This window comes from Mycteria americana, chromosome 17 (genome assembly GCF_035582795.1).
Source record: "Mycteria americana isolate JAX WOST 10 ecotype Jacksonville Zoo and Gardens chromosome 17, USCA_MyAme_1.0, whole genome shotgun sequence".
Lineage (NCBI taxonomy): Eukaryota > Metazoa > Chordata > Aves > Ciconiiformes > Ciconiidae > Mycteria > Mycteria americana.
The window spans coordinates 3750246-3767123 of NC_134381.1; the positions used below are offsets into that span (position 1 = coordinate 3750246).

A 16878-nucleotide genomic window follows, 5' to 3' on the forward strand; every position below is an offset into this window, starting at 1 on the left:
AAGGTTTTCTGGTGGCCGATTTGCTGCTTAGATCGTGAAGCTGGTAATTTTAATTTCTTTTTTGCGGGCTGTGGTTTCTAATCGCGTTAATTTCTGAAGGACACAAAACCTTTACTTTCCGCAGGACAACTTCATCAACCTCAGCTTCCTGCGGCTCTTCAGGGCAGCGAGACTTATCAAGCTCCTTCGCCAGGGTTACACTATCCGCATCTTGCTCTGGACATTTGTGCAGTCTTTTAAGGTGAGTGTTAGGCAGGTGGGAGGCAGGGAAGAGACGAGGGAGACGGTAACACTTGGTGCATCTGTAGCATCGTCCACCGAGCATCAAAGAGCTTCCCCTTGCCAAGGGAATGACCTCTCTGCACCTCTGCAAAGCAGTTACAGGAATATTAATTCTGCAGAAACGCTAACTGATTTGCACTGAACATACCCTGAACACTGTAGGTGCTGAGCATTTTGGAAGATGAGTCTGAAAGCTGGATGGCTACTGATGCAGATTCGCAGCAAGTGCGCAAAGCTCAAGTTGCCCTTGAAAACTACTGCGAAATCCCTATGGCAAAATCTTGAGACTCTGGTATTAGCACAAGGAAACGGTAGTCTGACTAATAAGTGCCTTAATGCCTGCTATTTGCCTGCAGCGAGTGCAAGGTTAAATTTCTTTCACCAGGTTTCAGTCTTGGTAGAATTTGATAGAAGCGAAACACAAACCATTGCATTTTGGTAATATAAACTGTGGAGCTGTATAACACAGGGCTGTGTTTTTACGATATGGAGGATTACAAAAATGATTTTTTGTTCTAAAGTCAAGACAGTTGCTTTCCCTGCTTTCCTTTTCCCCTGCCCTTCCTTCCCAGCAAGCCTCAGCACGTCGTGGCAGCTGGTACATTGTGGCACAGGGGCAATCAGCCATGGCAGCTGGATATGGCATTTCTGCACTGAGTGACACTCAAACAACTGCCTCACAGCTGCTTAGTTCTCAACCTGTGCTTAGCTTTGAGATAGCTGTTTTCCAGATCTAAACAAGAGCCCACATGCCCCAAAGCTGGTTATTTGTAACAGCTCTCAGCTGGTTTGCAGCCCATTTCCATAGCTTGTTGTATTTTAATTCTGGTTATGGGGCATGCTCACGTTCTGCAGTGCAGAGAGGAGATCATTTAATCTGAAATCAGGCTTTTGTAGCACTGATACTGAGCTCTAGCACACCAGTATTTATTGACTGTGCAGCTGCAGGGTGCAGACCCCCCCAGTCCCATTGCACATGGACGCTGTCCCAGAAAGCGCTTGACCACCCTGGCTCCAGAGATCTTGCAGGACTTTCAGAGAAATATGAGTAGACAGGAGGTGTGGGAAAGCAAAGCACAACGAGGTCAGGAAGCAGCTGAAGATGGATCTGTTCACTAGCTTAGAGCCACAGCCAGCAAACTTCATCTCCCACTTGCTGGTGCAGTGCCGTGCTCCTGAGCACCGCCCATGCACGTGCAGGGTGGCTCGGAGAGCCTGGGGACCGTAACTCTGGCTTTGCCAGGGTCTCGCCACCTTCTGGGCTGAGCTCTGAGGTCTGCAGGTGCTAGCTTATGTCCTGGGTTGTGTTACAAGCTCAGGGGAGCTTGTCTGCAGGTCGGTGCAATGCCAGGGTATTTTGCATGGTGCCTTCTGGAAGGTGTTATGGTGGCAACAGGTATTTAGTGACGCAGAGTGTGGTGGGATGCAGAGCAACTGGTTTCTTTTGCTTTAGCTGCGCTTTCAAATACATCACAGTGTCTGAGTCAAAATGATGCAGAGAGGTTATTTTAGGCAATAAAACTGTGGGGAGGAGTGTGCTCTCTCCAAAAAATGGGAAAGACTTTTTAAGAGAAGAAAGGCATTTCTCTCCTGTGGTTGGAGAGAGATGCTGGGTGGCTCTGCCCATGCCAGGCTGGGAGTGCTGGCCAGCCCCATGTCTGCTGTGAGAGAGCCGGGGTGGAGAACAGGTTTCAGCAGAGCGTGAACGTAGCTATTGCTCTGCACCGGAGCTGGTCGAGAGGGAATTTTCTATTAGACCTTTTAGACTGTAGAGGCAAAACCTTTTTGGAGGGTGGAGATGGGAACATAGTGATTGCTTCTTTCTATAAACAACCTGGAGAAGAACTGCAGAATCCGTGCTGTTATCCCATGGCCAGGGGTGGGAGTGAGTGTTGTATTACACTGTACATCCCTTTGGGAGACACCAGACAGGCAGCTGGTGCTCTCGCGTTCAACTTCTTTGTTATGCTTTCACCCAACCATCAAGGAGCTAATGGAAAGGGACTGAGATCTGGGGCATTGCAATGCCTTAGATTTGTTAGGTCACGTTTTCCTTGAGGGTGGATGGAGGTGGTGTTGCTGCTCTCACCTTGTAACTCATGAGGAATCCTGCAGCCAGGAGAGCCTTCACCAGAGGCTGAGACATGAGGTCTGCAGGTATAAGATGTTCCCACTCAGGAGAGTGTCCTTGGACTGTGTAGTCTTGGCTGGACCTTGGGAGAGGGGCTCAGCCAAGGCCCTTTTCAGTATAATCCCGACCCTTCCCAAAGTGTGTGTGCAGATTGCTGCCCCTGAAGCGGAGCTGGGATGGTTCCCAGGCTGCGTGGGATGCTGTTTGGCCCCCTTTCCCCCATCCCTGAGCTCTCGGTCCTTGTCCCTTGTGCAAAGGTGTCCAGCAGAAACCATATCAGCCCTTTGCCCCATGTTTCCTACTGGGGTCCCTGTGGGCTGCATAACCCCTCTCCTGCCCCGAGCATCACACGGTCTAGCTCTAGGGCAGGACTTCTCATTTTTTCAGCTATTGCTAATTAAGAGGCATTAATTACCCATTCATTTAGCCTGAGTGGAAAGTAGCTATTACTCTCAGCTTGGGTGGCATAATTACATTGTAGCCTTCACTGATTTCTTGCTAAAACTCGGAATCTTTTTGTCCTCCTGGGATTACAATCTGTGCCTGTTTCAGAGCAGGAATTTATTTCTTGGATGTATATTTTTTTCTTGTACTAAATTTACAGCAAGGTCATTAAAAATTAATGTTCGTACAATTATGCATAGAAAGTACCAGTGCCTGCCAGTAGCTCCAGTGCTTGCTGCGGAGCTTCTCATTTTGTTTTCCCTGCTTACTGCTTATCTGCTTGCAAGGATGTATAGAGAGCCCTTGGAAAGCCTAGACTGTTTTGTGATCGATGAATACCTGGCTCCAGGAGTTTGCCTTCTGAAGGCTGCCAGAATTGTTCATATTCTCTTCCCAATTCCTTCATCTGAAGGACAAATGCCACAAAACACAGTGCTACCCAGGAATTAAATGCTACCGGCTGACGTATGCATTCGCTGTCATTAATACCGCCTTCTCCTTTCCCACAGGCCTTGCCTTATGTGTGTCTCCTCATTGCAATGCTCTTCTTCATCTATGCCATTATTGGCATGCAGGTAAAATTTTAGCTTTAATACTGACCGTAAGTAGCCTGGGTTTGTCCTGCTGGTTCAGGGTGCAAACGGGTTATTGCCTGCGCAGCAGGATCAACACCTGACTTAGGATGAGGCGAAAGTCCAGTGTCAGGTAAATTAGAAGTGCAAAAAAAGCCACTTTTTCTACCCTTATTGCCAGGTCTTGTGTTGGACGTGCCCCTGGGTGCATAGCTATTTCTGGGCGTACAAAGGGAGAGCTTGGGCAGGCAAACTGGCTGCGGGTGACGAGCCTGCAGCACAGCATCTCCAGAGGTGGTGGTGGGCAGCCGTGTCTCCCGCGGGCAGGGCACGTCCCTTCCTCTGGATACGGGCACGTCTAGAGGCTGAGAGCAGGCAGCAGCGCAGGCACTGCACCTTTCTGAAAAGAAATGAGGCACTTTTCTGGGCCTGCGATGGAGCTGAATTGTGGTGTTGGAAAGGGTCTGTGTGAAGATGAAGCACACTGAACTGATTTTTTTCCCCATTTGATCTCTGCAACACTTTTTTATCTCCCTCTTCAGCACAGAAATTATTCTAGCTTTTGAGATCCCTCGAACCAGGACAAATTCTTTTCCTGCCTTTTCTCCCAACACCGCTTGATCTACGTTTAGGGACAACATCCACACGAGGATGCGTTTGGCCTGAATCGCTTCTGTTTTCTGTGGCAGGTATTTGGAAACATTGCACTAGATGATGAAACCTCCATTAATCGGCACAATAACTTCCGTACCTTCCTCCAAGCCCTGATGCTTCTATTCAGGTAAGTAGAGTATAAAATACTATAAGACTTGCATGCGAGCAATAAATAAGTCCTTGTTTTCCCATATGCCAGTTTGGCTGCTGAGACTTGGGCATCCTCTAAGGAACGTATTTGGAGTAAAGCATCCTTTCCTGGTTCCTCCTCCTTGCCATAAGGGTTGGCCTGGCACATCTCTAAATATGATAGATCTGATTCAACACAGCAGCATCTCCATGAAGTGACACCCAGCGCCGTGACACCCCTCGTCAACTCAGGCTGAAGCTTAATATAGGACAGAAACCCCCTGGTTTAACTGATTGATGGGGTTCCTGTCATGAAGCTTACTTTTTTTTTTTTTTTTTTAAGTGAGAATTCCTTTAATTGGTCATTTTTGCATTACCATCAAGTTAACACTTCATACGTCAATGCCACCTCTGCTTCAGAGTGAAAGTGTTTCCATCTGGGTTCATCCTGCCTGGAAACGAAGCATTTTCTAATGAAAAAAAAAAAATCAGTGAAATGAGAGATTTTCATTTTCAGACCTGGCAAAAATGAAGTGCAGGCCCTGCTCCAAATCAGGGCAGCTTGGGGAAGATTTCACTTATCTGGATGTGTGCCGGGTGGCGTGGAGACGCAGCGGTTAATAACTGCTCTGGCCCCATAAGCGCCTGCCAGCCGCGCCGAGGCTCGGTTCTGCAGATTATGCGGCGCTTGTAACTGGATATCTTGCCTGGGATTTGGTTTGCATAGTTTCTGTGAAGCCAGACGGAAATGAAATTAGCCCTCTCCAGCTCAGAATAATCACTCAACTCAAAACTCTGAATTTTAATAAAACCAGATAATTACTGAGTCTCGTGTCCAGACCTCTTGGTCCCTTTCCAGACCCAGGCGGCAGCCGCAGTGGGACAGAGGGGGCAGAGGCAGCAGGGCTGCGATGGGGGAGCGGGGTTCTGCACAAGGGAATGGGGCTTCAGGACTCAATGCCACCCACCAGTGGGGGAATCTGCTGTGTAATTCGGAGTAGCCTGGAAGCTATTGCAGTTTACGTTGAGCGTCAGTCACCTTTGTTTTCTCAAAGACCAGGAGGAAGGCTTGTGAGCTGGCTCTGTGTGCAAATTGGCATGGCTGTGGGCAACACTGCAACAAGAAGGGCTGTTCGTGGTGCTGTGGAGGGACGTCCCTAGCAGCACCTCTGAGGGTGGTGCAGAAATTACACAGGGACAATCTGAGATTATGTAGGAAGTCAGAGTAAGCGAACATGGGGATCCCCCGGCTTCCGATCCATGCGTGCACATTGCAGGGGGTGGTTTATTTTGAGGACAGACCCTCTGGGACTCCAAAGTTTTTCCTTTTGGCTATTTTTCTCCCTATAGTAGAAGTAGAAGTCAGAGGAGGAGGAGGAGGAGGGAAATGATGAAGAAAACCCAAGAGACTGTCATGAAAAAGGGACACAAGTCACTATGACCAACCAGACCATCCTGGTATCTGCCTGATAAAGGAAATAAGCGATTCAAGAGAAGAAGCCTGGTTTCATTTCCCATCATCTCCATTGGGTTTACAGCCAGCACTAGGACAGAAATGTTAGCTGCTTCAAAGGGAGCAATCTAAACTCTGTTTACTTACATTTACACTTTGCACTGGGCAAGTTTAAATCAATCTGGTTTTACTCTCCATAAAACCAATGAAGCTTAGCCTACCTGAGCCTGTTTGGTTTCTTTTACCCCCCTGTAATAGAGGGAAATGTTCTTTCTCCTTTCTTTTTCATGTCAGCAGGCTGGTAGTTCAAATTCCTAATGTAAATATAGTCTCTCCACCTGGACACAACCTTCCACCTAATTAATTTTGTTAATTGGGTGCAGTAATACCGCAAGGTGGTAATGGGGAGGGGGTTGGATAAGCTCACCCTCTGCCCTCCCCATTTGCAGGAGTGCCACGGGGGAAGCCTGGCACGAGATCATGCTGTCGTGCCTGAGTAACAGAGCCTGCGACCCGCTCTCCGGCCTCACCAAAAACGAATGTGGCAGCGATTTTGCCTACTTCTACTTCGTGTCGTTCATCTTCCTGTGCTCCTTCCTGGTAAGTCGGTCCTGATCTCTCCCAAAGTGGAGGTGCTGGTGTGGTTCCCGCCCCGCAGCCCTTCCCTCCCCACCCCCTTGCTTCCTTCTTCTCCCTAATTATGATTTATTCAACATTACAAGACAGCTTCGCTAAAAACCATTTATCATCCTGGTGATAAAATCCCTTTAATCCCCAAAGAGATCATTCAGTCATTCTTTTAAAGGGAAGGTTTTTATCTTTCTTCTCACAGCGGGGTCTAATATTTGGAATTAAGCATTAATCTGTTTTGCCTTGATTTGTGACATGGTCCTTTGAAGAAGGGGATTGGGGAGGGCAGGGTGAGAATGGCCAAGTAACATTGGTTCAGGAGTGCTTGCAGCAGGCAGCTGGGAGCATCACACTTATTTGATGCCTTGTGTTTTGTCTTGTTTGTCAAATAAATGCAATGATCATTTTCTTCTGCAATGGTGCCAGGAAAGCTTTAGACACGAAAGTACACAGAGCTGTTGTACTTGATTCGTGCCTGTGGCCATCATACAGCGCTGGGTCTAAGCTTTAATAGGTGCCAGTGTCTTTCTGATCACTTGCATGCATAAAAAGCTGACTGCTCTTGCGGCTGGGTTCACTTTCCTGCACCACTGGGACAGAGGAATGGAAAACCAGGGGTAGGGACCCAATTAAACTTCAAGGAAGAAGGGATGAAAGTCACAGCTCTGAAATGTACCAAAAAGCAACGTATCAAGCCTGCATACAGTTGCATGGGTTTGCTTTAAAATATAAGATTTCATGCTTTGTGCAGCTAATCCCTGCTATCATCAGAAAGCTTTAACCAGGAAAAAGAGGTACACATGGCAGTTTGACGATGGGTATAGATAGACCAACTTCAGTGGCCCCTACTGAGATCCTTTGTCCGACCACTGTTGCCCCTTTGACATCCTGTGGTTTATTTTCTGCTGCATATATTAAAAAACATGGAGCCCTGAAAGCTTATACAAAGTTTAATGCTCCATTTACTGATTTCTTCAGTATTTTAAAGCCAAATTTTTTTCCTTTTATAAATCCTTAACCCAACATCAGACATTCTCATTGTTATTTTCAAGTGCATTATTGTTCCTAAAGCTCTTTCTTTAAAAAAAAAAACAAACAACACCCCCCCAGACTCACCCTCCCTGGCTCGTCTCAGCCATCTCACTCGACATGTAGTAGCAGAATTGGAGGCTGGAGCACATCTGTGCAAAATACCGCTTTGCGTGAGCTTTGTCCCTGAGTCAGCGCTCCCGGAAAACCCCGTGAAACCACACCCTGGGCTTGCTGGCAGAGAGAGGGGAGAGCCCTCGCGAAGAGCAAAGGCAGGGAGGGCAGGCTCCAAAAATAGGCAGCGGAAAGCCAAGCAGCTGGACTGCTAAGGGACGGGGCTGTAACTCATTTCTTAAAATGCGCTCAGCACTTCATTGCAATGAAGCATGTGGTTCCCCACAAGCGATTAAAGCATTACAGAGCCACAGCCTTGCCAGAAGGGCACATTTTTATGGTTTGTTCGATGTCGTTACACCATAGACTGGGGGGGAGTTGGATAAAACATATTTGTTTTTAAATGTTGTTTCTGGCTTTTTGTGGATGTCCAGCCTGACATAATTTTCCTCCTGTAATTTACACTGTTGAAAAATATAAATTGAAATTTAAAAATATACAGGAACTTTAGAAACAGCTGTACACAAGCGAGGGAAAACTGGACTGAGCCATGGCTGCAGCTGGGAGTAATGGAAAGGGGCTTGGGATCAAGTGGCAAACTCTCAGAAGTTTTGCTGTCTCTCGATGCTCTGGGGGCACGGTGTTACATTGGGGTGCCTGCAGCGCGTGAGTGAGCCCTGCCGATGGGGTTATAGTGCTTCCAGTCTTTGAGTAGCTTATTGAGAGCTGGGCTGGACATCCCTGTCCAGTACTGCATAGTGCACCGCACCGAAATCCCAGGGCTTGTCTAGGCTGTATTGCACGCAGACTCTGCGAGCATCCAGGAATCGGGGTGGCACAAAGTGCCGGCTTGGTTCCCCAAACCCAGCAGAGCTGTTTAGCGTAGTGCTGCATTCGAGCTGACAAGCCTTAACGCTCAGCCAGAGGAGTGAATTCACACACGTTGCTGCAGAGGCAGAAGCCCTGTTTGCATCTGGGGTGCACCCAGCGGTGTTCTGCACAGCGTGGTCTGGAGAAGATGCTTGGGTGGTGTAAGAAACCCCAGTGCCCTAGTGTAGGACATTGATATGTTGGGGGTTGGGTTCTGCTCCCCGCTTTCTGTTGGGGTGGGTTCTAAAAAACAGATGGACTACAGGTCTTGGAAGTTCCTGATTAGCATTTGGTGGTGACACGGTGATTCGTTATGGATTCTGCTTGTCTGTACTGGTGGATCATGTGTTCCAGCAAGAGCCAAGACTCCTTCCTCTCTCCAGATCACACAGGAATATGAATTCTTTAGAACTGCACAAACTCCAAATGCCACTGCCTGATTTTCTTTTAACGACTGACAGACCAGCCAGGGACATCCATATTCAGTTTAATTCCGCTCATCCCTGTGCGAGAGCTCACAGGCTGCTTCGCCGCAGCCCTCCTTGCCCAGCGTGGTGCAGAGGAGCAGTACTCACGGTAGCAGCTCAGCCTCCCTACAAAAGACACAACGAAGGTGGACAGGGGCCTTGTGCCAGTCAGGTCTTTATCTGGCACAGGAGCGTCCATTCCCGCCTGCCCTCCTGCTCTTCTATTCTAATGGCTGCAGCTTGATCTTTTCCCATTGAAATCTTCATGACTCTTCCATTGGCTTTAATAAGAGGAGAATCTTTATATGCCAGAAGCGTTTGCTGGGCTCTGTGTTAGACAGCGGCCATTAGGGATAGGAGCCTTTTGTGTGTCCTGCCCCTTGTCTTTCTGGGGATCTTTGAAGGTTTGGATTGTTTTGAATCTAAAATAGGACATTCAGGCTGAAGAATGGTTTTTCTTCTAGCTGTTCTTGTCTTGATGTGCCTTGATATGAAACTGCTGGAAGAGTTCACATCACCCAGTTGGTGAGGCAGCCACCGCAGCCCATGTGCTGGTCTATGCTGGCGCAGGGTGAAGAAGGGGCAAGGGAGAGGTGCTGAGCCAGTCGGGCTCTGGGATGGGACATGCTGTAGGGCATCACCAGCGACTGGGGACATGGCCAAACTGTCCGCAGTCAAAAGCCATGGCAAACCTGCTGTGTACTGCAGACCTGGAACTGGCTTGCAGCATGCAGCGGAGGAGGAGGTGGCAGTAGGGTCCCCAGGGACCGAGGGCTAAGTTTGTAGAGTTCATTCTCCGGGGTGCAGCTGCTTCTTGTAGAAACCACACACCCTGCTGAATGAATCATACCCGCTCCCCTTCCAGCTTTTTTTTTTTTCCTTTTCTTTTCACTCTAACTGCATTATTGCTTCCTCTCTGCAGATGTTAAACCTGTTTGTGGCTGTGATTATGGACAATTTTGAATACCTAACAAGAGACTCCTCCATCCTTGGGCCCCATCATTTGGATGAGTTTGTTCGTGTCTGGGCTGAATATGACCCAGCTGCCTGGTATGTACGCTGTTATACTTATATGTGGAGAAAAGGCTATACATTGTGTATAAATACCATGCCTATACACAAAACCAGCCTGTTTTAATGTGAGTACAGCTCCAGAAGGAAAATTATTCCAAAGCTTGAGGTAACATTGGTGGTAAATGCTCCAACTTCAATTCACTGTGCACTGGAGATGAACAAACCTGATGTCATTACAAGGGCATTTCCTTCAAACAGACACGAGATAGACATAAACTGACAAATCAAGAAAGTAAAATGCACCCTCCTCCCCACACACACATGGCCAAAAATTAATAAGGTAAATTCAAATTATCTTGGCTAAATGGCCAAGTAGAAAAGTTGTTTAACATTTCCAAAAGGAGCTTTGATTGCCTTTGGTTTCTGCATCCCAGTTTGGAGATAAAAATACGCTGAATCTCCTGCCATTGGCAGCACTTTAGGTGACTTGAGAGGCTAGGCCTTGTTATAGCTAATTTGTGCAGCATTTCTCTCCTAGCTGAGAACCACCTTAATGGTTTCACAAATCCTGTGCAGAGACCTAAGGCCACACAGAAAAAAAATCAAGTTTTCAAGGTGCTATCTCTTCCTTAAAAGGAGATGATGTACCCCACTGCTTTGCATCTGAGTCAAGTGCTGCAGGCTCAGACTTCGTCATTTGCTTTCACCCACCTGTGAGGCAGCAGGGAGTGACACGATGTTTCTCAACATAAGGGTGGTTTGCTGAAAACATGTGATTTTTAAACAGATATATCTCATCAAACCCAATGTTTTGATCTTGGAAGCCTCCTTCTAATGACATCAAATTGTAGAAGGAAATTTTGTTCTTCTAAATAATATTTTAGCTTTTGGACTTGCAGTTGAAACATAAGACGTGCGAAATAATAGGAAGGAAATGCAATAAGCCTAACTTTGGAAGCATTTCAGTTCTCAGTGAGCCTCTGATGAAATGTTCCTGATATATGAGTGTGTTAAAGGAGGAAATGGTTTCTCCACAGCCAGGTGGTGAGGTGTTTGGTTTTATGGTTTTATCTCTTTGTTTTTCTTATTCAAAGACACTCCCAGGGAAAGCTGCACACCTGGGCTTAAGTACCACGGCAGCGGGGGAGTGGCACTGTGCTGTGGCAGACCCAAGAGCCACTGCTGAAGCATTTTAAGGATTTTTTTTTTAAATGGGGGAATGGCTCTGACCAGTGATCGCTTCTAGAGCAAGACTGACTTTAATATACCGCTTTTTTCCATTGCCCAGAGAAAGCTACTGCACAACAGTCCTGGAGCCTGTGTTGTTTTCATTTCTAGATGCTCTGAGATACAGGTCACAGTAATTTCCTTGATATTCTGCAGCTTGGGAATTTGCCTGTTGGGAGACTTTTTTTTATTTAAAGCCCTACTAATTTTGTATCCATTTTCCTCCCCACGAGTTACTCTGCAATGAATCTCCTCTGTATTTGTAATGAAGCTGCCTCCAGCTCCTCCAATCTTTCCACTCTTTTTTGTTTCCCTTCAGTAGAGACAGATGCAGAAAGTGTTTGTATAATCAGCATCTCAAACGCCCTGCTAGGGTGCAATTAAACTGCTTTAAAATCTCAGTTAAATTGATTTAGGCTAACTTTAAATGTAAACCTATTCCAATGACTGCATTTCTCTAAACTGTGTGTGGTTTTAACTAGCTCAAAGCCACCCATACTATGAGCCTGCATATATGCTGCACATATACTAGCAGCTCCAAGCAGATTTTCATTACCACGTGCTCTGTAAGACAGACAAGTCCTTTGTGGGTATTTGGCAAGCAGTAAATAGCTTTTTTTCCTTTTTCAAATCCAGTCCTATCTCTTACCACTAGAAAATCTCAATGAGACTGAAAACTTGGGAGTGCCCGTTCTCTCCTTAAAAAATAGTCTTGGCTCTGATTAGCATCCGTGGGAGGAGTAACACACCTGCAAAGGAAAAAATTAGTATCAATGTACTTTTTTAATGTTTATGTGTTCTGGAACTTTCCACCCATAAAAGGCACAAGCATTAAGTTTACAGAAAGATTTGCTTGCTCTATTAACTCTGAGCGCAGAGGTTACGTTTTGTGAGTCACTCGGGGGCCAAACCTTTTCACTTCTAGAGCTGTTAATACAGAATATGTCATATATTAAGATCCTAATTCTGTTTTTCTCTAACCTTGTTCCCATTTTGCTCTGGTGTGAAACTATTGATGTTGGCAGAGTTACCGGGGACAGAAGTGCGAATCAAAGGACAGCCAAGACACGATGCTTGAGGCTTGATCCTAAAACATGTGCATATTCTGGATTTTCCGTGTGTGAATAGTTCCACTGAAATCACTTATGTTTTCATAAGTGGGACTAACATTTCCGCAATTTAAAGGTAATCTGAAATCCATTCACGGTTTAAGGCCAAAACAGATCTTTTGATCATTTGGGCTGAACTTCTGTGAAGCTCCGGACATGGTATTTTACAATAGCTATCCATGGACTGAGCTTAATAACTTGTCTTTTAAGGTACGGCTCCCAGCAATACACCCCATTTTGATCTGAAGACACAAGCCTTTAGAGGACCCATTTTTTATTCAGCTGTTTGTTCCACTGGTTGGTCAAACTCATTGAAAGAAAATGTTGATCCAATTTTTGTTTTCCATGTCAGCCATCTCCTTTCAGCATTTCAGTTCCCAGTTTAGACATGTGTAGGGGAACGGTAAATAATTAGCATAGCATAATTTGTGAGAAAGAAGGCTCCCAGGCAGTGTTATCTTATGCTTAGATGCAGGTGAGCTGGTTCCTACTGCCATCTGTCACTAATTGATCGCCTCTCTCAAGGTCTCTTCTTTGATTGTCCCAAGGAAAAGGGAATTACAGTGTTTGTCCAGTTTCCGTAGCTTGAGACCCTCGATGAAAGATGCTGCATGGGTAAAAAGTACAAGTGTTGTTATACTTCTGTTACACAGATAATATTTTAAACATAGGCTTAATGTGTCTGTATTTACATACCTATTTCCAATATCACCTCTGTTTTTGTTACAAAATCCAACTTTGTGTAAACTTTTCTGGGGAAAAACATTCAAAAGGAAGTAAAAAAAGCAGCTAGCAGCTGTTGTTCTACATGTATGTCACACTCAGTAGAGGTAAGTATGGGGAAACTGTTGGATTTAGGGGTGGCAGAAGCCTTGGGCTCACAGAGAAAGAGAGAGCGAGAGAAATGGGATGCACACAGCGGTTTGGTCCAGGGCTGGGAGTTAATCAGGAAAGGAGTGAAAACACTGAATTGAAGGATGAACTGGGAAAGAAAAGCAAATTGGATTTCTATGAGCTTTTATTTGTCCAAGATATATAAAGTGAGCGCTTTCTCTCTCTTATATCCCCCTTCCCAGTGCATCCCTCTTGGAGATACTGGAAATGTTGGTCTCGCCATCCCATTCCCATTAGTTGCTCCCAAGAGACAAGGGAGATGCTACTGACAGCACCTTCAGTGGTCAGGAGGAGGTGCAGGTGCTCCCAAGGGAGAGCTTTTTCTTAGCTATTTGAGATAAAGGGATGCTGATGAAAATAAACAAAACTCAAATAGATTTAAACAACCTGGGAAAGAATCCCTGTTTGTCATAATTTGTCATAATTTGCTGCCATGACCTTCCGATGCAATACATCTGCTGGTTTTTAAGCCTTCCACGGACTCAGAGAGCTCAGGGAACTGCTCATATGTATTTTCTACACACTGATTTTACAAAACCATTCTAAAATTTCAGTAAACTTCTTGACTCAGTTAAACCAATATACTTTTTATAACTGCAATTAGGCCTGCAGCCAAGACTTGCACAGTTCCATTTGATCTGTTTCTGAATTAATAGTTTTGAGTTGATTGTGAAGGTTTTGAATAGACCTTAATTTTTCACATCCAAAAAAACAGTAATATTGAAGGAGATATTCCAAAATATTCCAGCCTTCTTTATATAATGTACCAAAATAAACATAGCAAAGCCAAATCATCTCGTTTTTCTTTAGAGGTCATTCTGAAGTTCAGTACAGCTCTCTTTGTACATGATTTGGTTACTTACAAAAGATTAAGAAATCTAATCCTGCTGTTAAATTAGCTGAAAATATTGTTTGGAGTTAATGAGACTGACCATAAAGCTACCTCGAGGCGTCTGATTTCACCTACTGGTAATGAAGGCTGGATTTTCCTGGTGCCAATGGCCAAGACGGCTCTTGAGATGGCAGTTTCTGGGCTTCCAGCAAATTGCTTATTGCCCATGAAGCAGAGCACAGCCCTTCTGGGGTTATGTAGGTGGTTAACAGTGGAAGATAAAGGTTCCCAAGATTTTTTTTTGAACCAGCTAATTTGAATCCCAGTAATAATCCAATAAACAGTCTATTTGTGCGCTGCAGGCTCTGGTTTTGTTGGGCTGCTGCAGCACCGGGGCGGTGGGTGGGGGCCGTCTGTAGGCAGATGCTCAGGCACAGGGAAGCAAAGCATTAGAGCTAAAGGTAACCAAATGCAATGGTTGGAAAGCCTTGCACGTGGCACTGAAGGATATAAATTGTGTTGAGCAGTTGGAAGTTCTCTCTCTCTGTCTCTCTCTGTGTTCAAGTGCCTCCTTCATTGCAAGCCCGGTTGCTGTCGGACTAACCTTGCTTTTCAGCATGTTTTGCCCTTCCAACTTCTCCTGTTTGCCTGGGGAAAAACTGATTCCTCTTGGTTTTTGCTGTCGTAACATCTGATGTTTTCTTTCCAGTTGCCGGATTCATTATAAGGATATGTACAATTTGTTACGTGTAATTGCTCCACCCCTGGGCTTAGGAAAGAAGTGCCCTCATAGGGTGGCATACAAGGTTTGGAACTTCAGAGACTCCCTCCAGCATTTTCAGTTCTGGTTTTGTTTCTTTTTACCCCCCCAAGTGCAAATGCAAACAGTACAGAAAAGAAACTGTAATGTAACTAACCCCTTGCCTGAAAAAAGGAATGATTGACTGACTGCCTCCTTTTTCCTCGACGCATCTCTTCCTCGTCTACTCCCACACCCCAGCTGGCTGGAGACAGGCAGCTTTATGAGACAGTGAACCCTCCAGCTTCCATCCTGCTGGGTCTAGGGTGGGAAGTGTTGGGGAAAAGCAGCACAGCATCTGAGCACTTTCTCTCTATATATACACACTGGAGAGAAATGTCATCCCAAGATTTCTAGGGAGTAGCAAGTCCATTTTGTTCGGGCTTCATAGCATTGAATGCCCCAGTTGAATGACCAACGTTTGAACCCTTCCCTTTCCTGAGCTGAAAAGACATTTTATCTGGGCACTGGTTAACTGGGCAGCAGAGTGGGATGGTTACCTAAGCTGGGGAGACATGAAGGGATGAGCTTTTCACAGTGCAACAGCAACAGCCAGAGATTGCCTTGGGAGCAAAATTACGTCTCTGAGATTGTAAGCTATGATGGACATCCAGTGAAACCTCCTGCTTCATGGCACAGGAGAAGTGTACTGTGCTTGGGAGCTGAGGTGGGAAATTAAGGACAGATCTTGCCAAGAAATCAGCACAGCGTGATACTGGACTTCAGTGGGGTCCCAGTTACAGGCAGGGATTTTCTTGCAGTCAGTGTATGGAGAGCAGAAGATGAAGGAGAGGGAGGTGGAAGCAGCCAGCGTGGAGCTTGCTTTTCTCTTTCATTCCAGCCCAGGTGTCTTCCACACCTGATTGGGGATGAAGAGTTAACAAGCATTGCAGAGAAGGCATGAGACCCTGTACCTCCAGCCAGAGAGCGGGGACAGAAGAGAGAAGCTGAGGGAAGTCATTGGCTGTAATTACAATTTGTGTCTCTCAGCAGCCTTTAAATTAGCTCTGGGCTATACAACCTGGGTGGTATTTTAACTGCATTAGTTACCAAGGACAGGAATAGATGGTTTTGGCTTGGTAAGTTCTCTCTTCCGCCCCCTCCTGCACCAATGCTTTACACAGGAGCGGAGACCCATGTCAAGGCAGTGGGCTGGTGTGCGGGTGCTGCTTCTGTAGCTGTCCTGCTTGAGAAAGGGGTTTCATAATGGGTGCTTAGGTCTTGGTTTCCCTCCTAGTATAGTGGAGATGATAATACTGTCCTGCTTTTCCTGGGGTTAAACATTAATTAGTAACATGCTGCAATATACTTAGGTCTCCTCAGATGACAGGCAGCACAGATTTGCACAATGTAATAAGCAGGCAGCTCACTGGGAAAACAAAATAAGATTGTCACAGTCATGCTCCCAGTTTCAGTAGTCAGAAAAAGGCAAAGCAGGAGAATTCCCTGCTGTTTCTGCATCCCTTGCTTTTCAGGGCAGGATTTTATTTACCACCTACGTGCACTGAAGGTAGATGCCATCAGTAATGGGCTGGTCTAAGGGCCTTTTCCCCCAATCTCTGCAGTTCCCTCTAACATGCAGGACAGCCAGCGGCCCTCAGTGGTGGAGACAACCAGTTGACGTTGGCTTGATGAAAGAGGGGCCCCATCAAATGTAAGGGAGAAACAGGTCCCCTTTCCACCACCTTCCTGCAAATTGAGTGCTGGGCTCTGGTTTTGTCAAACCTGAATTCAGGCTGGAGGAGAAATTCAGGCTGGCTGAGGTTTTGTAGAGATGCACCCTTGGCTTGGGGTCAGAACGGTCCCAGTCTCTCCCCTGGGCAAACACACCAGGATTGACTTTTTGCTTCTCTCGTAGCCTACAGGCTAACCTGAAAACCAAACTCTTTATTCACTGAAGGAAAGCTGAATATTTTCTCTAAGCCCTATCTCTCCCTGTCCCATAACTCTGCCTACCAGCTCTCCCTGGCATGGTGAATACAGCCTCTTGATTGACTGGTTTGGGGGCGGTGAGAAGGGGAAGCATCCCTCCACCCCCACAAAGAGCCAGCCAAACCCCAGCCCTCCCCACACCCTCTCCACCCCGAGCAGAGACATCAATCATTCCCCGCAGGGACCCGCGTGCCAAGGCGCGGCTCTGGCCACGGGACGTCCCTGCAGCGAGGAGGAGACGTTGGGCATTGAAACACAGCAACGGAAGCGGAGAAACCTTTCTATTTACCCACCTC

At 46.3% G+C, this 16878-nt stretch overlaps 1 protein-coding gene across 1 annotated transcript in view; it reads left to right on the top strand.

Annotated features, from left to right (window-relative positions):
• CACNA1B (calcium voltage-gated channel subunit alpha1 B) overlaps positions 1-16878 on the top strand; it is a 298439-nt gene that overhangs the window by 255469 nt on the left and 26092 nt on the right. The window contains exons 34-39 of the mRNA XM_075519947.1: positions 125-241; positions 3367-3432; positions 4119-4210; positions 6115-6265; positions 9698-9825; positions 14561-14657. Of these exons, the coding sequence (XP_075376062.1) occupies positions 125-241; positions 3367-3432; positions 4119-4210; positions 6115-6265; positions 9698-9825; positions 14561-14657 (651 nt within the window). The remainder of the gene's footprint in view (positions 1-124; positions 242-3366; positions 3433-4118; positions 4211-6114; positions 6266-9697; positions 9826-14560; positions 14658-16878) is intronic.